The sequence below is a fragment of the Eptesicus fuscus genome, chromosome 11 (genome assembly GCF_027574615.1).
Source record: "Eptesicus fuscus isolate TK198812 chromosome 11, DD_ASM_mEF_20220401, whole genome shotgun sequence".
Classification (NCBI taxonomy): domain Eukaryota; kingdom Metazoa; phylum Chordata; class Mammalia; order Chiroptera; family Vespertilionidae; genus Eptesicus; species Eptesicus fuscus.
This window is the reverse complement of record NC_072483.1, coordinates 66,715,850-66,731,157: the sequence shown is the minus strand read 5'-3', so window position 1 is coordinate 66,731,157 and position 15,308 is coordinate 66,715,850. Positions and strand designations below refer to the sequence as shown.

Below are 15,308 nucleotides of genomic sequence, written 5' to 3'. Positions count from 1 at the left end.
CTTACTGCAGGGGAATCCAACTGTAGTTTTATGAATATTGCTCTGAGCAGCAGTAGAATATGGTTGGTAGGTGTAAGAGAAGCAAGGAATCCTGCTAGGGAACTTGTTGTAATCCAGGCTTAGACTACAGTAGTGGCCCTAGAGTTAGAAGCGCCTAGATAGGTAACAAACCAGAAGAATTAAATGAGCCTTATATGGATGGGTGTTTGAGATAGTGAGGTGATGAGGGCCAAGGATGTGTAAAGGGTGTTTTCTACATCACTGACTTGAACTGGTTGCCTGGGGATTCCATGTCCTGAGATGGCGAACATGGGTGGAAGGACAGACTTGAAAGGGATGACCCCGTGTTGTTTTGGGCATGTTTAGTGTGCGGGAGGATGTGTTTCTGAGGTGGGATGTGCAGAGACTAGCCTGCTTTTTTCCTTGAGCTGCAGTGACTAGTTTATGGTCTGGATACAAATTAGAATAAAGAAATCATTTCCCAAACCAAACACATTGTACCAGTTTCCAGCTCATAGATAAATTGCTATAATCGATCATGCCTCTGTGGTTTCTCTTATAACTCAGCACTGTAAAAATCTCTGTGTATTTGATGGGCGGGACAAAGCAATATTCATTTAATTGTCAACACTTGCTTACTTCCATCTGTTGTCTTTGTCTTTGGTGTTCCTAGCCCACAAGGTCAAGTTACAGATTTGGTCTTCACATGCACCAGTTGGGTTTTTTGTTACCTTGTCACCAGCTGCATCCTTCACATTGGGTGGCTGACTTAATAACCTACTAAGAGAGCTGGTGTGAAATGGTGCCAATTAACCTTTGCTACTTAAAACTCAAACTTAGGTTCTACCTACACTAATACTCTAGTGGCCTCTATGAAAGCGAGGCCCAGCATATTGTGCCCTTCTCACATTGACTGTGGTTATATCTGCCTTCGTAGTAAGTACATATTTATTGCGAATATGAACCACATTATTTTATTCATCTTCTGATTTTCTGCAGCCAGAATTTTTGTTTCCTTCAAGTAGAGATGGGCCATTTAGGGGCTAGGGTTGTGTTTTGTTCTTTGATGAGCCTCTAGTGACTGGCATGTATTTGGCACCCCATATTTATTAAATAAATGAGTGATGGAAGGAATGCTGAGTAGTCATTCTGTGTGAAGAGGGTCAATTTAGTTTCCAGAAACCAAAGAGATCAGGCAGACTATATACTTCCTATAAGATTATGTTCCTGGAACCTACTGAGAAATCAAGGCTGAAAAAATATAAATGTGGGAATCATTCTAATGAAAAGAATGATAGAAACCATGAGAGTGGAATTTCATGAGTGTGTGAAAAGAGTAAGGATAGGCGGGAAGTGAAAATCAGAGGAGGGTGAAGGTGGAGAAAGCACAGTGTCCTGGGAAGCAGGAGCCTTCAGCAGTAGAGCTGAGAGGTGAGGAGGGAGGTGGACAGAAAGGGACCTTTGGATTTGGGCAGAAGTAAAGCAAATGTAATGTGAGCCTGGGTGTACAGTGCGAAAAATGATTGGGGACATTCTATTCTTTTGTTTATACTTTTCATCACTAACAATCAAGGCAGAACTTTGTCTTAAGCAAAGACACAGTTTTTATTTTCTGCTGTTCACAGCCTGGCCTCCATAGTACACTGTTTGTACAGATACTGAAGGGTTTGTTTGTTACTTAATGATCAAGGCCATATTTTTTCATTGCTCCAATTACAGGTAATGATGTTTTAATATATGTAATTATTTGGGAGAATTGTGAGAAAGTCACAGTAGTTGAAGAAGAAAATCATCCTGAAGGCCAATGTGAAAAATAGAGACCATTTCTCCAAAATTATTTGGGAACTTTTCAGTTGAAATTTTATTAAATTCAAGAGTTCATGAGAGTGCTACAGATCTATAATAATAAGCCCATGCAATAAAGAAACTTGGGTTGTGCTAATAATGAGGATATGCACACACATAGGCACATAGAGTTTTTTTCTTGGGCATTTCTTTTGGGGGTGATGTTGATAAGAATTTATATGGGGGGGGAAGGGGAGTACATTTGAGCCTTATCAGGATGCTTCCATTTGCAAAGGATTTTTCACCTAAGCGAGGTTACCTTTTCATAATGAAAAAGTAGCTACCATTTATTCAGCACCTACTTTGTTCCAGACATGTTACAGTCACCCTGGGAAGGAGGTGTTATTCCTAACTGAAAGTGAAGAAATTGAAGTTAAGAGGGTTAAGTACTTTGCCCTAGATCACAGGGTTAGTACATACGAGAATCCTGCCTTTTTTTGCTCCAAAGCCTGTGTATGTTCCAACATGCCCTCTCAATGAGAGTCTTTAGTACATCAGAGTGCGTTTCCTGTTTGGGTGGAAGCCAAGAAGGCTCCACAGGGAACACAGAGCCCCCCCAATGAGCACTTTTTCGGAGTCCTGTCTCCTAATCTGCCTACTGACCCATATCTGCATTTATTGATGACATAAATGTCACAACGAACAAGGCTCTTCCCTTTAAGGACTTGATTTTTGTTTGTTTGTTTGTTTCTCTCTTGCATCATTAGTCTGTGTCTCTTTCTTCACAAGCTTCTTCCCATGAGCATAAATCAGTCCCTCACCAAAGCAATTCCCTTCCATTTTGGTCAGTAATTGCTGTATTAACTAACCACTCCAAAACTCTGTGAAGTAAAGTATATTGTTTATGTGGCTCACCGTTTTGTGGGTCAGCAAGTTAGTCTGGGCTCAGCTGGACTCACCCATTTTGTGGGAAGCTGCTGGTCACCTAGACAGCCTTGCTTCTGGGCATTAGCTGGTTGGTGGCTATGGCCATCAGGGTGGCTGGCCATCTTGGACTTGTCCACGTGTGTGGGAGGGTTTCAAGAGAGAGCAGAAGCCTGCAGATCATCTTGAGGCCTCGATTCCTCTGCATCCTGTCAGCTGAAGCCAGTCACAAGGTCAGCCAGGATCCGGAGTGCAGAAGCAGACTGCTGGACCCTGGCATTCCTCTGTGTCACTAATTCCTGTCCACACTTGAGACCAGAGGCGCATCCCCGCCTCGGGCTGAAGTGTGTGCCTAGTGTCTCGGTTCCCTCTGTCACTGTGCTTAGAACATTGTGTGGCACTTGTCGATTCACTTCTTAGTAGAATTGTGAGCTCCTTAAAAACAAACAGTGTTGCAAACCAGGATTTAGCTCCTAGTAGGTAATGTTTAAAAGCTGAAGTTTCTGTGAAAATAAAGTATTCCAGGAGTTGATACCTTCCAACATGGATTAGAAGATAATGTATGCTTACCTTTTAAAACTGGCTTGTTGATATTTAAGCACATTGGAGCAGACTCTATCTAAAATATCAAAATTGAATATTTCTTTGAGAAAATGAAGGGGGTGAAGAATCCTTACCAGCATTGTGAGTAGAAATCATTATTAAATATTTATGTACTATCTTTGTAGGGTTTTTTTTTTATTAGGTTACAAGTTTGCTTAAAAGGAAGACAAGTCATATTTTCACAGTATATTTATCAAAGAAAGCATACCTACCGATTAACTGGTCCATTGGGATTTGGGATAAAAGTCTCTATTTTAGAACGTCATATGAAGGAAGGACATCATCCAATGTCTAGATGTTACTCTGGAAGACAGTGAAATAAATGCTGCTGGTAGATGAGAGATGGGGTACGCAATGGAAGCTCATCTTTAAGTGAGTACTATGTATTGCATTCATTCTTCATTGATGGATGTTCATGTGCATTTTATTTTTTGTTTTAGGTTCGGCTGTCTGTATACCTCCCTGGATCCTACATATTCCCCTCACTGGGTTGGCATCTAACCATGCAGCGGAGACCAAGAGGACTGAATGCTGGGCTTCTTCTGCTCCTTTCTCAAATCTTCCATGTCGGCATCAATAATATTCCACCTGTCACCCTGGCCACTTTGGCTGTCAACGTCTGGTTCTTCCTGAGTCCTCTGAAGCCACTGTATAGCTCCTGCCTTAGCGTGGAGAAGTGTTACCAAGAGAAAGACTGGCAGCGCTTGCTGCTCTCCCCCTTTCACCACGCGGACGACTGGCATCTGTATTTCAACATGGTGTCCATGCTATGGAAAGGAATACATCTGGAAAGAAGACTAGGAAGCCGATGGTTTGCCTATGTTATCACCACGTTCTCCCTACTCACTGGCGTGGTGTACCTTTTGTTGGAATTTGCTCTTGCAGAGTGTATGGGTGAGCCCGACTTCAAAAGGAGTTGTGCTGTAGGTTTCTCAGGTAAGGCTGACAAGTTTCTAGGGGAGCGTGCATAGAGACAGTAAGGGAGGTGGGCTGCTGTCTTTTATGAAGCATGGGGCCATAGTTGATGAAGGAAACAAATTTTGAGTGGGTAAGGGCTGCCGGAGGGTGTATTTTGGAGAGGGGGCTGATTGGACCACAGGAGGGACATAGATTTGGCTCTGCATCATTTACTCTTGGGCAGTTTGGACTACAGTCTGCTCAAAGGTAGTTTTGTAGGAGACACAGTAGTGGAAATCTGCACTGGCTCCATGATGGTGGGACCAGGGAGAGACCCACAGGTGTATTTGTGATACGGAGTTCTGTAAAAAGATGAGTATGCCTCTTAATAACTTCATTAAAATAAACGCATCATGCTTACCATGGCATGCTCACCATGTTTTAGGAGCCAAGTCACTTTATGTAACTCACTATTTAATATTCGTATAACAGGTTCATAGGAAGCTGGCATTGTCTTGGTTTTGTAGATGAGGAAGCTAAGACTCAGAGAAGTAAAGAAACTTGCTCGAGGTTACACACCTTGTAGCTGGGAAGCTGAGGTTTGAATCCATGCTGCATGGCTTTACCCATGTGTTGCATTACCTCTCCCTTTAACCTTTACTGTTTTTTTTTTGTGTGTTTTTTTTTATGTATATGTCATAGCACTGAAATTGCCATCAGGGCATAAATTAGGTGTTCTGAAAATGAGAAAGTGAAGGGGAGAAAGGAAATGATCCTGAAACAGAAGGAAATCTAACCCTTCCCTGTACTTCCCCTGCTGTTGCTCCCCCTCCCTCTAAGATGCACCCTCTTGCATCTAATTGAGGGAGAAGAAAGAAAATACGTTATGTCCTTCCTTCAACCTCTTTCCATTGAGGTTAGAAAAATACTTGTGACTTAACATACTTTTTTCTATTGAATTAAAATTCACATGGCATAAAATTAATGATTTTGAAGTGTACATTTCAGTGGCATTTAGTGCCATTGCTGGTGTTTTATCCTCATTTTATGTGTTATGTATTTAGTAGCATGCGGAAAGTCAATATTAACTTCTGTGTTAAAAAACATCACAAGAATTATTACTTTGTACATTGTTTTTCTACTGAGTGCTGGGTTGATGTGTGAGGAGTTCAAGTATGTTTCAAAGCAAAAAGTTGATGTAGTGGAATAATCATTTTCACTTTCAGCTAGTTTTCTTTGTAAATGCTGACCATCTCCGTATTTGGATTGTTCATATTTGTATGTTCTTTCTTCTCTTTTAGGAGTTTTGTTTGCTTTGAAAGTTCTTAACAACCATTATTGCCCTGGAGGCTTTGTCACCGTTTTGGGCTTTCCTGTACCCAACAAATTTGGTTGTTGGGCAGAACTTGTGGCTATTCACTTAATCTCTCCAGGGTAAGTATTTATTTACTCCTAGAAAATACAAATGAAGAACCTCATGTTCTATGGAAAAGGAATTAGAATAATAATGAGGTAACTAATTGTTCAGTGAAGCTTATTCTTTAACTATAAGAATAGAACCAGTATCAGGCATTCCTGAGTTTGAATCCTGTCACCTACTGAGCTATGTGATTTTGGTATATTGGAATTATCTGAGTTTTGGTTTCCTCACCTTTTAATAGTAGGAACTAGAGGCCTGGTGCACAAAATTCCTGCACGGGTAGGGTCCCTAGGCCTGGCCGGCGATCAGGGCCAATTGGGGCCTTCCAGCTGCTGGCCGGGGCCTTCCTTCCAGCTGCCGGCTGGGGCCTTTCTTCATTTCATGCTGCCCCCTGATGGTCAGCACATGTCATAGCGAGTGATGGGACTCCCGGTCTCACTGTTGAACTCCCGGTCTCACAGTCAAACTCCTGAGGGGACACTTTGCATATTAGCCTTTTATACATATATAGATAATAGAACCTGATATACAGATTTGAGGGTTGACATTAACCAGCCTTTCAATCCAGTAACTCTAACAACAGTAATCCAAAGAGGCACATAGAAACCACATAACTATAAAGATTGAAAAACAACAACAACAAGATATGTTGGTTCAATGCTTTTATACCATTTTAGTTGTGAATTGTCTTGGTAATAAACTCTCGTGGACCAAAAGGGGCTACATGCTAACCAGCTCAGGGAAGGCCTGCATGGCAACCTTGCAAACTCAGAGACTTATAGTAACCACAAAGGATGCTCTGAAATTAAAACTTTTTAACTAGAAGCAGTTTATAGCAGGTACTCATGTCCTAGGCTAGAATCTTCCTTAACCAACCTTTCTATTGTCTTTTTTTTTCCTTCTGTCTATTGTCTTTTGAATCTACCATAATACTCCTTCACAATGTTAGGGTAACTCCACTTTCTCCAGACCCCTCAGGGCACAACCAATGCACCAGGGTGGAGACATTAAATCCTCTCATTGTTATTGTTATCATGTTAATTGTTGACTATTTAGGATCCCCATAACCACCTATGTAAAAGGTGTATGTGTCTATCATTTTACTTTTCATCCAAAAACAGAGGTTTCCCTGTATTACTTTCTCCCACCTCCCTAATCTATCACCAATGGATTTCTTGTAACGATTTGCATCTTCTTTTTTAATTGTATTATATAAAATAAGATGCAAAACTGCCATTTTCAGGAGCATTATCTCAGTCCCTTGAGATTTTGTTTTCTGGTAATTGTCCACTGTTTGGCTCAAATAAACTCACCAAAAAATCACCGCAAGTTTAAATGTTTCTTACCTTGACACTTTAAACAAAAGTCTTTACTCACTAACTTGATATATAAAATGGATCAACTTTTCACTCTTTGGGGTTGAGGGGAAGCAAGAGACCCCATTCCTTTTTGCTTTACCCCTGTGTCACTGTGGCTGCCTCAAAGGCACCTCCAGAGAACCCTAGGGTTCCAAGGAACACAGTTTGAGAACCACTGAAGTCTGAATGCTTTACTGATGAGGACAAGGACATTCAGGAAGTTAAGGGATCCATCAAAGGACTCCTGGTAGACTCCAGGACTAGTTAGGATTCAGGCCTCCTGACTGCTGGTCCCCTGCTTCTGCCTGGGGTACTGGGCTTTTCCACTTGGGTCCCTTTCTCTGCTTTCTGTGTAGAAAAAAAGGGGGTGAATTGTCCTATTTTTCCACTTCTTCCACCAGCTTCATTTCTCATAATCTGTATAATGCAGCTGGAAACCCATGGTTTGTTTGTTGACTTTTACTGTGGGGACCTGGGCTCTGTTTGGAGAATGGGCAGATTTAGGAAGATTCAGAAAGAAGTGAGGAGGATTTTTTTTCTCTCTGCTGTTCCTTTCAGAGAGTAGTGTTGTTTTTAATTTGCTTTTTGTTTGTATGCCTATGTTGAGTATCCTCCTTCATTTGAGAATATTCTCCTTGGGCTGTGTGTGAGCCCAGTAGCCCTGAGTCCTTCTTTAATGCTAATTTCCACCCTAGCCAGCTGGCCTGTAAAAAGGCAGTGCGTGGCCACTGAGCACCACTCATTTGCAACTGTATTGTTATTTTGTGACAGTTCCTGGAAGAAAGCTTTACAAAATCTTCAAAGTTTTCTTTGAAAAAAGGGTCCTGTAATGTCTGCCCGTTATCTGAACAACCCTCTCTGCACCTTGTCACTCACAGCTCCCTTACTCGCTTGATGTGACTCGCTTCTCTGTGTAGACCAGAGACTTGTCTGTGACAGCAACACTCAACATTCATATGAAAATCACTCCCAGTGGTGCTGGAACTTTTATTCTATAATGAACCCTTTGAATAGCAGTGCCTTTAATATGCTCATTCAGCTATTTCTGAAGACTCTCATCACGCATTTTATTTTTTTTTTTAGTGTCCCTTTCTTACATGGACAAGGCATAGTTGTATTTTTATATAAAATGCTTATTCTGGGTGAAGGAACCTGGAAATTAAATGAGATTTCTTATCTTTGAGGTTTGAAAGAATAAATCTTTTGGTTTTTAAGATTTGACTACTTTGAATGATAAACTTCTGATAGCCACACATCTACTTATGCATGCATCCAAATAAAGACTGAGCTAAACACTGGTCCAGGAAACCTGAGAAGCAAGTGCTTCTTTGAGATGGATCTTGGAAAAGTGGGAGAAACCAGAGCGCTTTGCTCTGCATTGTTCTTCTCCTGGTGGTTGTCAATTATAATTTTCATTGGGAAAACACTGTAAATCTTCAGGACAAAGCCTGCTTTATTGTTGGACTTAATGAGCTGCCCTTGGGGAGGAAAAAAAAAAATTTGCCAAGCAAACATTTGGTGGACCTCTGAATTTTATGAAAGCCATAGAATTAGTAATGTCCCCTAGTTTTATGGCGGGAAACCTCTCCAAACAGCCAGCCATTAGGCTTTGTGAGGGGTGTGGACTTGACCAGCATGTTGAAGTACCTGCACTCAATCCTTCGGGGGTGCTTTTGCTTTTCACAGTACTTGTGTGTGCTTTGTTTCAGCGATTGCACTGCCTCACATGGTCTTTTCATTCCCCTGCATGTCCTGGGACCCTAGGAGGGGACTGTGTCTGACCTAGTGCCTCCTCTCATGAGTGGCACAGGAGGGCGGTGTGCATGCGGCCCCCTCCCAGGCGTGGCTGTGCCCCCGCCCACCTCTAACCCCAGGCACCTTCTGTTGATGGAAAGAAGGGGGATCTGATGCCACATGTTACTTTCTAGCCCCTAATTCTAGCCCAAATTATGAACCTCTGCAGTATCTCTATGAGTTTAAGGTTGTCTAGTCTGAAAATTGAAGCTCAGAGCCGTGAAGGTTATCCAGAGTAAGACAGCCGCTTGGTGACCATACTAGGAGATTGTAGTCAGTAACCCTCCTCCTTAAGGTTTAGGAATATCGATCATGGCCCTTGTCTGAATTGGTTATTTCATGGTGAGTCCTGAAGGATGACTTCCTGATTCTATCATTCCTTCTACCTTTACTATATGAGATTAATCTGGGCTTGGAAGTTCATTGCCAAAGGCAAAGAATTGAGGAAGGTGAGTGTTCTGTAAAGGCAGATCTTAGTTTTACAGGCTTGAATACTCACTTATTCAATTTTGTGGGTCCTCCTTAAGAAGGAAATACAAAATTAAAAACAAAAAAAGTAAAAATTTTAAGTGAGAAAAGAAAGCACAACAATTGACAAATTTTTAAGAGTTGACAAATACTATAAACATTACAGTATCCATAAAAGTAATATTATGTTAACTCCCTGGCATCTCCCACAGGTTTTGCTTGCACACTGTGATCTCTTCATCATATGATATTAATTTGGTAATAGTGTTTCTGTAGAGGGAATAGCATGGGGCATCAAAGTCAGTTTTTATTATTGAGAATTTAGAAAAGTTTTCTCAACTCATCTAAATTTTTAGAATTCTTGTCAGATTTGGGGAAACTTCTATCAAGTTATTTTTACATACAAGCTGTAAAATCTCAGGGCTTTTCAAGTTTTCTTGTGCAGCTTTCAAGTTTCTTGACTGTTCTTTGAATTGATTTTAATGTCAACTGATATTTTTTAAAATGTTTTTGTTTTTTATTGACTTCAGAGAGAGGAAGAGATAGAAACATCAATGATGAGAGAGAACCATTGATTGGCTGCCTCCTACTGGGGATCAAGTCCATAATCCAGGCATGTGCCCTTACCAGGAATTGAACCATGACCTCCTGGTTCATGGGTCAATGCTAACCATTGAGCAACACCAGCCAGGCTTGTCAATGATCTTTATTGGCATAGTTCAAGATTTATGTTTTCGGCCTCGTGCACCTAGGCCCGGGTGAGCCCAAGTGGCCCTGGGTCGGGGAGAGGCCAAGCGTCCCTGGGTCCGGGTGAGACCATGCGTCCCTGGATCCGGATGAGGCCTCGTACACCTAGGCCCGGGTGAGCCCAAGTGGCCCTGGGTTTGGGAGAGGCCAAGCGTCCCTGGGTCCGGGTGAGACCATGTGTCCCTGGATCCGGAAGAGGCCTCGTGCACCTAGGCCCGGGTGAGCCCAAGTGGCCCTGGGTCTGGGAGAGGCCAAGCGTCCCTGGGTCCGGGTGAGACCATGTGTCCCTGGATCCGGGTGAGGCCTCGTACACCTAGGCCCGGGTGAGCCCAAGTGGCCCTGGGTCTGGGAGAGGCCAAGCGTCCCTGGGTCCGGGTGAGACCATGTGTCCCTGGATCCGGGTGAGGCCTCGTGCACCTAGGCCCGGGTGAGCCCAAGTGGCCCTGGGTCTGGGAGAGGCCAAGCGTCCCTGGGTCCGGGTGAGACCATGTGTCCCTGGATCCGGGTGAGGCCTCGTGCACCTAGGCCCGGGTGAGCCCAAGTGGCCCTGGGTCTGGGAGAGGCCAAGCGTCCCTGGGTCCGGGTGAGACCATGTGTCCCTGGATCCGGGTGAGGCCTCGTGCACCTAGGCCCGGGTGAGCCCAAGTGGCCCTGGGTCTGGGAGAGGCCAAGCGTCCCTGGGTCCGGGTGAGACCATGTGTCCCTGGATCCGGGTGAGGCCTCGTGCACCTAGGCCCGGGGGAGCCCAAGTGGCCCTGGGTCTGGGAGAGGCCAAGCGTCCCTGGGTCCGGGTGAGACCATGTGTCCCTGGATCCGGGTGAGGCCTCGTGCACCTAGGCCCGGGTGAGCCCAAGAGGCCCTGGGTCTGGGAGAGGCCAAGCGTCCCTGGGTCCGGGTGAGACCATGTGTCCCTGGATCCGGGTGAGGCCTCGTGCACCTAGGCCCGGGTGAGCCCAAGTGGCCCTGGGTCTGGGAGAGGCCAAGCGTCCCTGGGTCCGGGCGAGACCATGCGTCCCTGGATCCGGATGAGGCCTCGTGCACCTAGGCCCGGGTGAGCCCAAGTGGCCCTGGGTCTGGGAGAGGCCAAGCGTCCCTGGGTCCGGGCGAGACCATGCGTCCCTGGATCCGGATGAGGCCTCGTGCACCTAGGCCCGGGTGAGCCCAAGAGGCCCTGGGTCTGGGAGAGGCCAAGCGTCCCTGGGTCCGGGTGAGACCATGTGTCCCTGGATCCGGGTGAGGCCTCGTGCACCTAGGCCCGGGTGAGCCCAAGTGGCCCTGGGTCTGGGAGAGGCCAAGCGTCCCTGGGTCCGGGTGAGACCATGTGTCCCTGGATCCGGGTGAGGCCTCGTGCACCTAGGCCCGGGTGAGCCCAAGAGGCCCTGGGTCTGGGAGAGGCCAAGCGTCCCTGGGTCCGGGTGAGACCATGTGTCCCTGGATCCGGGTGAGGCCTCGTGCACCTAGGCCCGGGTGAGCCCAAGTGGCCCTGGGTCTGGGAGAGGCCAAGCGTCCCTGGGTCCGGGCGAGACCATGCGTCCCTGGATCCGGATGAGGCCTCGTGCACCTAGGCCTGGGTGAGCCCAAGTGGCCCTGGGTCTGGGAGAGGCCAAGCGTCCCTGGGTCCGGGCGAGACCATGCGGCCCTGGATCCGGATGAGGCCTCGTGCACCTAGGCCTGGATGAGCCCAAGTGGCCCTGGGTCTGGGAGAGGCCAAGCGTCCCTGGGTCCGGGAGAGACCATGTGTCCCTGGATCCAGGTGAGGCCTTGTGCAACTAAGCCCGGGTGAGGCCACGTGCCCCTGGGTCTGGGAGAGGCCAAGTGTCCTTGGGTACGGGTGAAGCCAGATCCTGGGTCCGGGTGAGGCCGTGCGCCCCTGGATCCATCCGGGTGAGGCTGGGTCCCAAGCCCGGGTGAGACCACGCGCCCCTTGGGTATGGGTGAGGCCACGTGCCCCTTAGTCCAGGTGACGCCGTGCCCCTGGGATCGGCCGAGACCAAACCAGAGGGAGTCAGACCTCCATTACCACCATTTGTCCACCATCCAGAGCTGAGGGGTCAGTGCTGACATGTACACATAAGGAACTACTGGACATCGAAATTGGGTCTCAAAAGAACTGTTGGTCCAGGGGGAAGCTCGCTACAGATTGATTCATTTGCCTGTCAGCATAAATATTATTGCTCGTCTCACATTCAGTTCTTATTAGTATATATCTAGTGACATTTGATCTCGTTCATCTAGAGGAAATGATGAACAACATAGACTGAGGAACAAGAACAGAACCAGAAGCAAGGAGGCATCGATCGGACTATCGGGCCTCAGAGGGAGGATACGGGAGGGTAGGGGGAGGGTGGGGGGGAGGGGGAGAGTCCAACCAAAGGACCTGTATGCATGCATATAAGCCTATCCAACGGTTAAGTTCAACAGGGGATTGGGGCATGCGTGGGGAGAGGGGTGGGATGGGAATGGGGGGATGAGGACAAATATGTGACACCTTAATCAATAAAGAAATTAAAAAAAAAAAAAAAAAAAAAAAAAAAAAGATTTATGTTTTCTTCATGGACATCAATGCTTTGTGCTGTATCAACAAGAAATATTAGTACTAATATCCTTACGATTCACTCTTCTTCATTAATTAGGTTACCAGAAATCCAAGAATTTATTACAGCTTTTGATGTAATTTAATATTATTTTTGTTTGATAGCTACAAACACAGGGATTCTAATAAAATTTATTTTGCATGATTCTCAAAAAAGAAAGGGAAAGGTGATGGTGCATTTAGAATTTCATGCACTACATTATCCAGCATATCCCTGACAGAGAACGTCTGCTGAATTTCTGTTTGAACTATGTAGTAATGGGAACTGAATCCTCCACTTACAGTTTTGCCTGCTTGGTGATTGGAAGAATTTTCCAGACTCTGGGTTCTGACTTCAGCATGATGACTGGTCGCCCGAGAGAGCTGTGGATTTCTACTGCTGTGCCCCCGTTAGAATTATAGCCAAGGATGCACAGAGGGTATTAAGAGTATTTCTGGAAGCTGTTTCTATTCAGCAGTGACTAATAGTGACCTAACCCTGCACTGAGATGGCTGTGAACCACATAAATAAGCCCCACTGAACCCGAGCTTAATGAGTCTTCAATTTGGCTTCCCTCTAGTTGAATCCAAAACACATCTGTGGCCACCCCAGGGCCACCTGACCTGGGGGGAAGTGGGATAGAGAGGAAGTTGGAGTGTAAAGAGGTGGCAGTTTTAGTGATTGTGGTTAAGATACCTCACTTTCACAAATTTTATAAAACACGTGACCCTGTGAACACGTTGTTTGCTCCCCTCCCACAGCTGTGAAGGGTCCCTGGCAAGGGAGGGGCCTGATGCTTCGTGAGCTTCTTGGCCAATTCTAGTTGTGGCTGCTGTTGAGAGGACTGTCCCAGTGATGACCATGGGGAAGGGAAGGAAATGAAACTGAAGAGGCCTATAGACTGTGGGCAAAAGGAGGGATGAAGAGTGGAGGTTTTGTCAAGTTTGAAAACCGAGAGAACTGTGTGAACAGGAACTGGTACCAATGCTGGAGTTGGTTTTACATGGTCCAGAGCAGGTGTGTGGTGGTATGAAACAGGAATGGTAGAAGAGAAGGCCATTCAGCCTCCAAGATCACATTGCTCTCCCCACTCCAATCTCTGTCAAATCTTCCTCTGCCTCTCTCTTATAAAGACATTTGTTATTGCATTTAGGACTCACCCTGGTAGTCCAGCATAACTGCCCCATCTCAAGATCCTTCACTACACTCGGAGAGTCCTTGCCATATAAGGTACCATTCATCAGTTCCAGATATAAGGACATGGATATCTTTCTTATTTTTGGCAGCGGGGCGGGTAAAGGGGTCATATTCAGCCTACCATACCATCAAAGTTGAATTGCCCTGGCTGGTGTGGTTGGGCATCATCCCATGCACTGAGAGGTCATGGGTTCAATTCCTGGTCAGAGCACATGCCTGGGGTTGTGGGTTCTGTTCCCAGTAGGGGCATCCAGGAGGCAGCTGATCGATGTTTCACTCTCACATCAATGTTTCTCTCTCTCTCTAAAAAAAAAAAAAGAAAGAAAGAAAGAAAGAAAGAAAAAAAACAATTAAAAAAAACCACAAACTTTTTTAGTAGGTATAATATGATATCACCAAGTTGTTTGGTGTGCATATGTGTGTATGTATGAATGTGTGTGCATTTATAAATACATTTATTTGTTTATTTATTGTCGAGAATGAGCATTTTCTGAAGCATTGAGTTTCTCTTTATATTGCACAATCACATCTTTTTTCTTTGTATGTACTGGGACTGTTGCATTTTTCTCCTAAGCTTAGATAAAAAATATATATAGAATTGATACTCACCCTCTGTTTTATTTCATGGAAACATGTTTTTGGAGCCTGTTAAAGAGTTCAGTTTGAAACAACATTCCAAGACTGTCCTGAGCAGATTTTGTGAAGCCAGGGGAATTTCTTTATGACATTTCTCGGATGTCCATTTGTACATTTACTCCCTCCTGTCTTTGCAGGCTCCCATAAAGGAAAGTTGTGTGTCTTATAAAAGAGTTACTTAATTTGTCTGTCTCCCAGGCGGGCTTACAGTTGAACAGAATTCAAGGTGAGAGCAGTACTTAACCAAAGCTATGATGCCCTGGAGTTTGATTCTATGAGATGAGAATGAGAAGTTTTGAGGCAGGGAGCTTTTCCCTCCCACTAGAATTGGAACTCTGAGGGAAAGGAGGTGTGTAAGTCATCTTTTTGGCTCTGGAGTCCAAGCCTGTGAAAAGAGGTCTAGAGGACCTAGCCTTGTCTTGGACATCTGGACAAAGTGATCATCCTTGATGGTTTTAGGAACAACTTTGAGGTGAACAGGAGGTGCATGGAGAACAGAAAAGACAACTTTATCTCAAAACTGATTTTTCTTCAGATACTTTCTTATGGGAGATTTAGTATAACAAAATTTTTTAAGAAAATGGTTAAACTACATAAATAATTAAACTGAAAAGAAAGTAGTAGCTAAATGAATGTGTAACATAATTTCTCTGCTCCTAATTGAAAGAACAATATATTCATTGTAGAAGAGTTGAAAGTGTATAAATGTATGATGAAGAAAACAAATTTTCCATCATCTTCTACCCAGAGAAAATTACTATTTGAATTCTGCTATCACACACCCCTACCCTCATGCACAGTTATATCTTCTACACTTTCATTTAACTTGTTATAAGCACAGTTCTTCAAAAGCTTCAGTTTTAATGGCTGCATAATGGTGACTGTTGTGCTTCCTTTAATTTATTA

At 44.8% G+C, this 15,308-nt stretch overlaps 1 protein-coding gene across 13 annotated transcripts in view; it reads left to right on the top strand.

The window, feature by feature from the left end:
• RHBDD1 (rhomboid domain containing 1) overlaps positions 1-15,308 on the top strand; it is a 105,706-nt gene that overhangs the window by 20,143 nt on the left and 70,255 nt on the right. For all 13 annotated transcript variants that reach the window (XR_008557441.1, XM_054723122.1, XM_054723124.1 and 10 more), the window contains exons 2-3: positions 3,753-4,248; positions 5,511-5,643. Coding sequence is in view for 12 of the 13 variants with exons in the window: in XM_054723122.1 (XP_054579097.1) it covers positions 3,816-4,248; positions 5,511-5,643 (566 nt within the window). In the remaining variant the exon portion in view is untranslated. The remainder of the gene's footprint in view (positions 1-3,752; positions 4,249-5,510; positions 5,644-15,308) is intronic.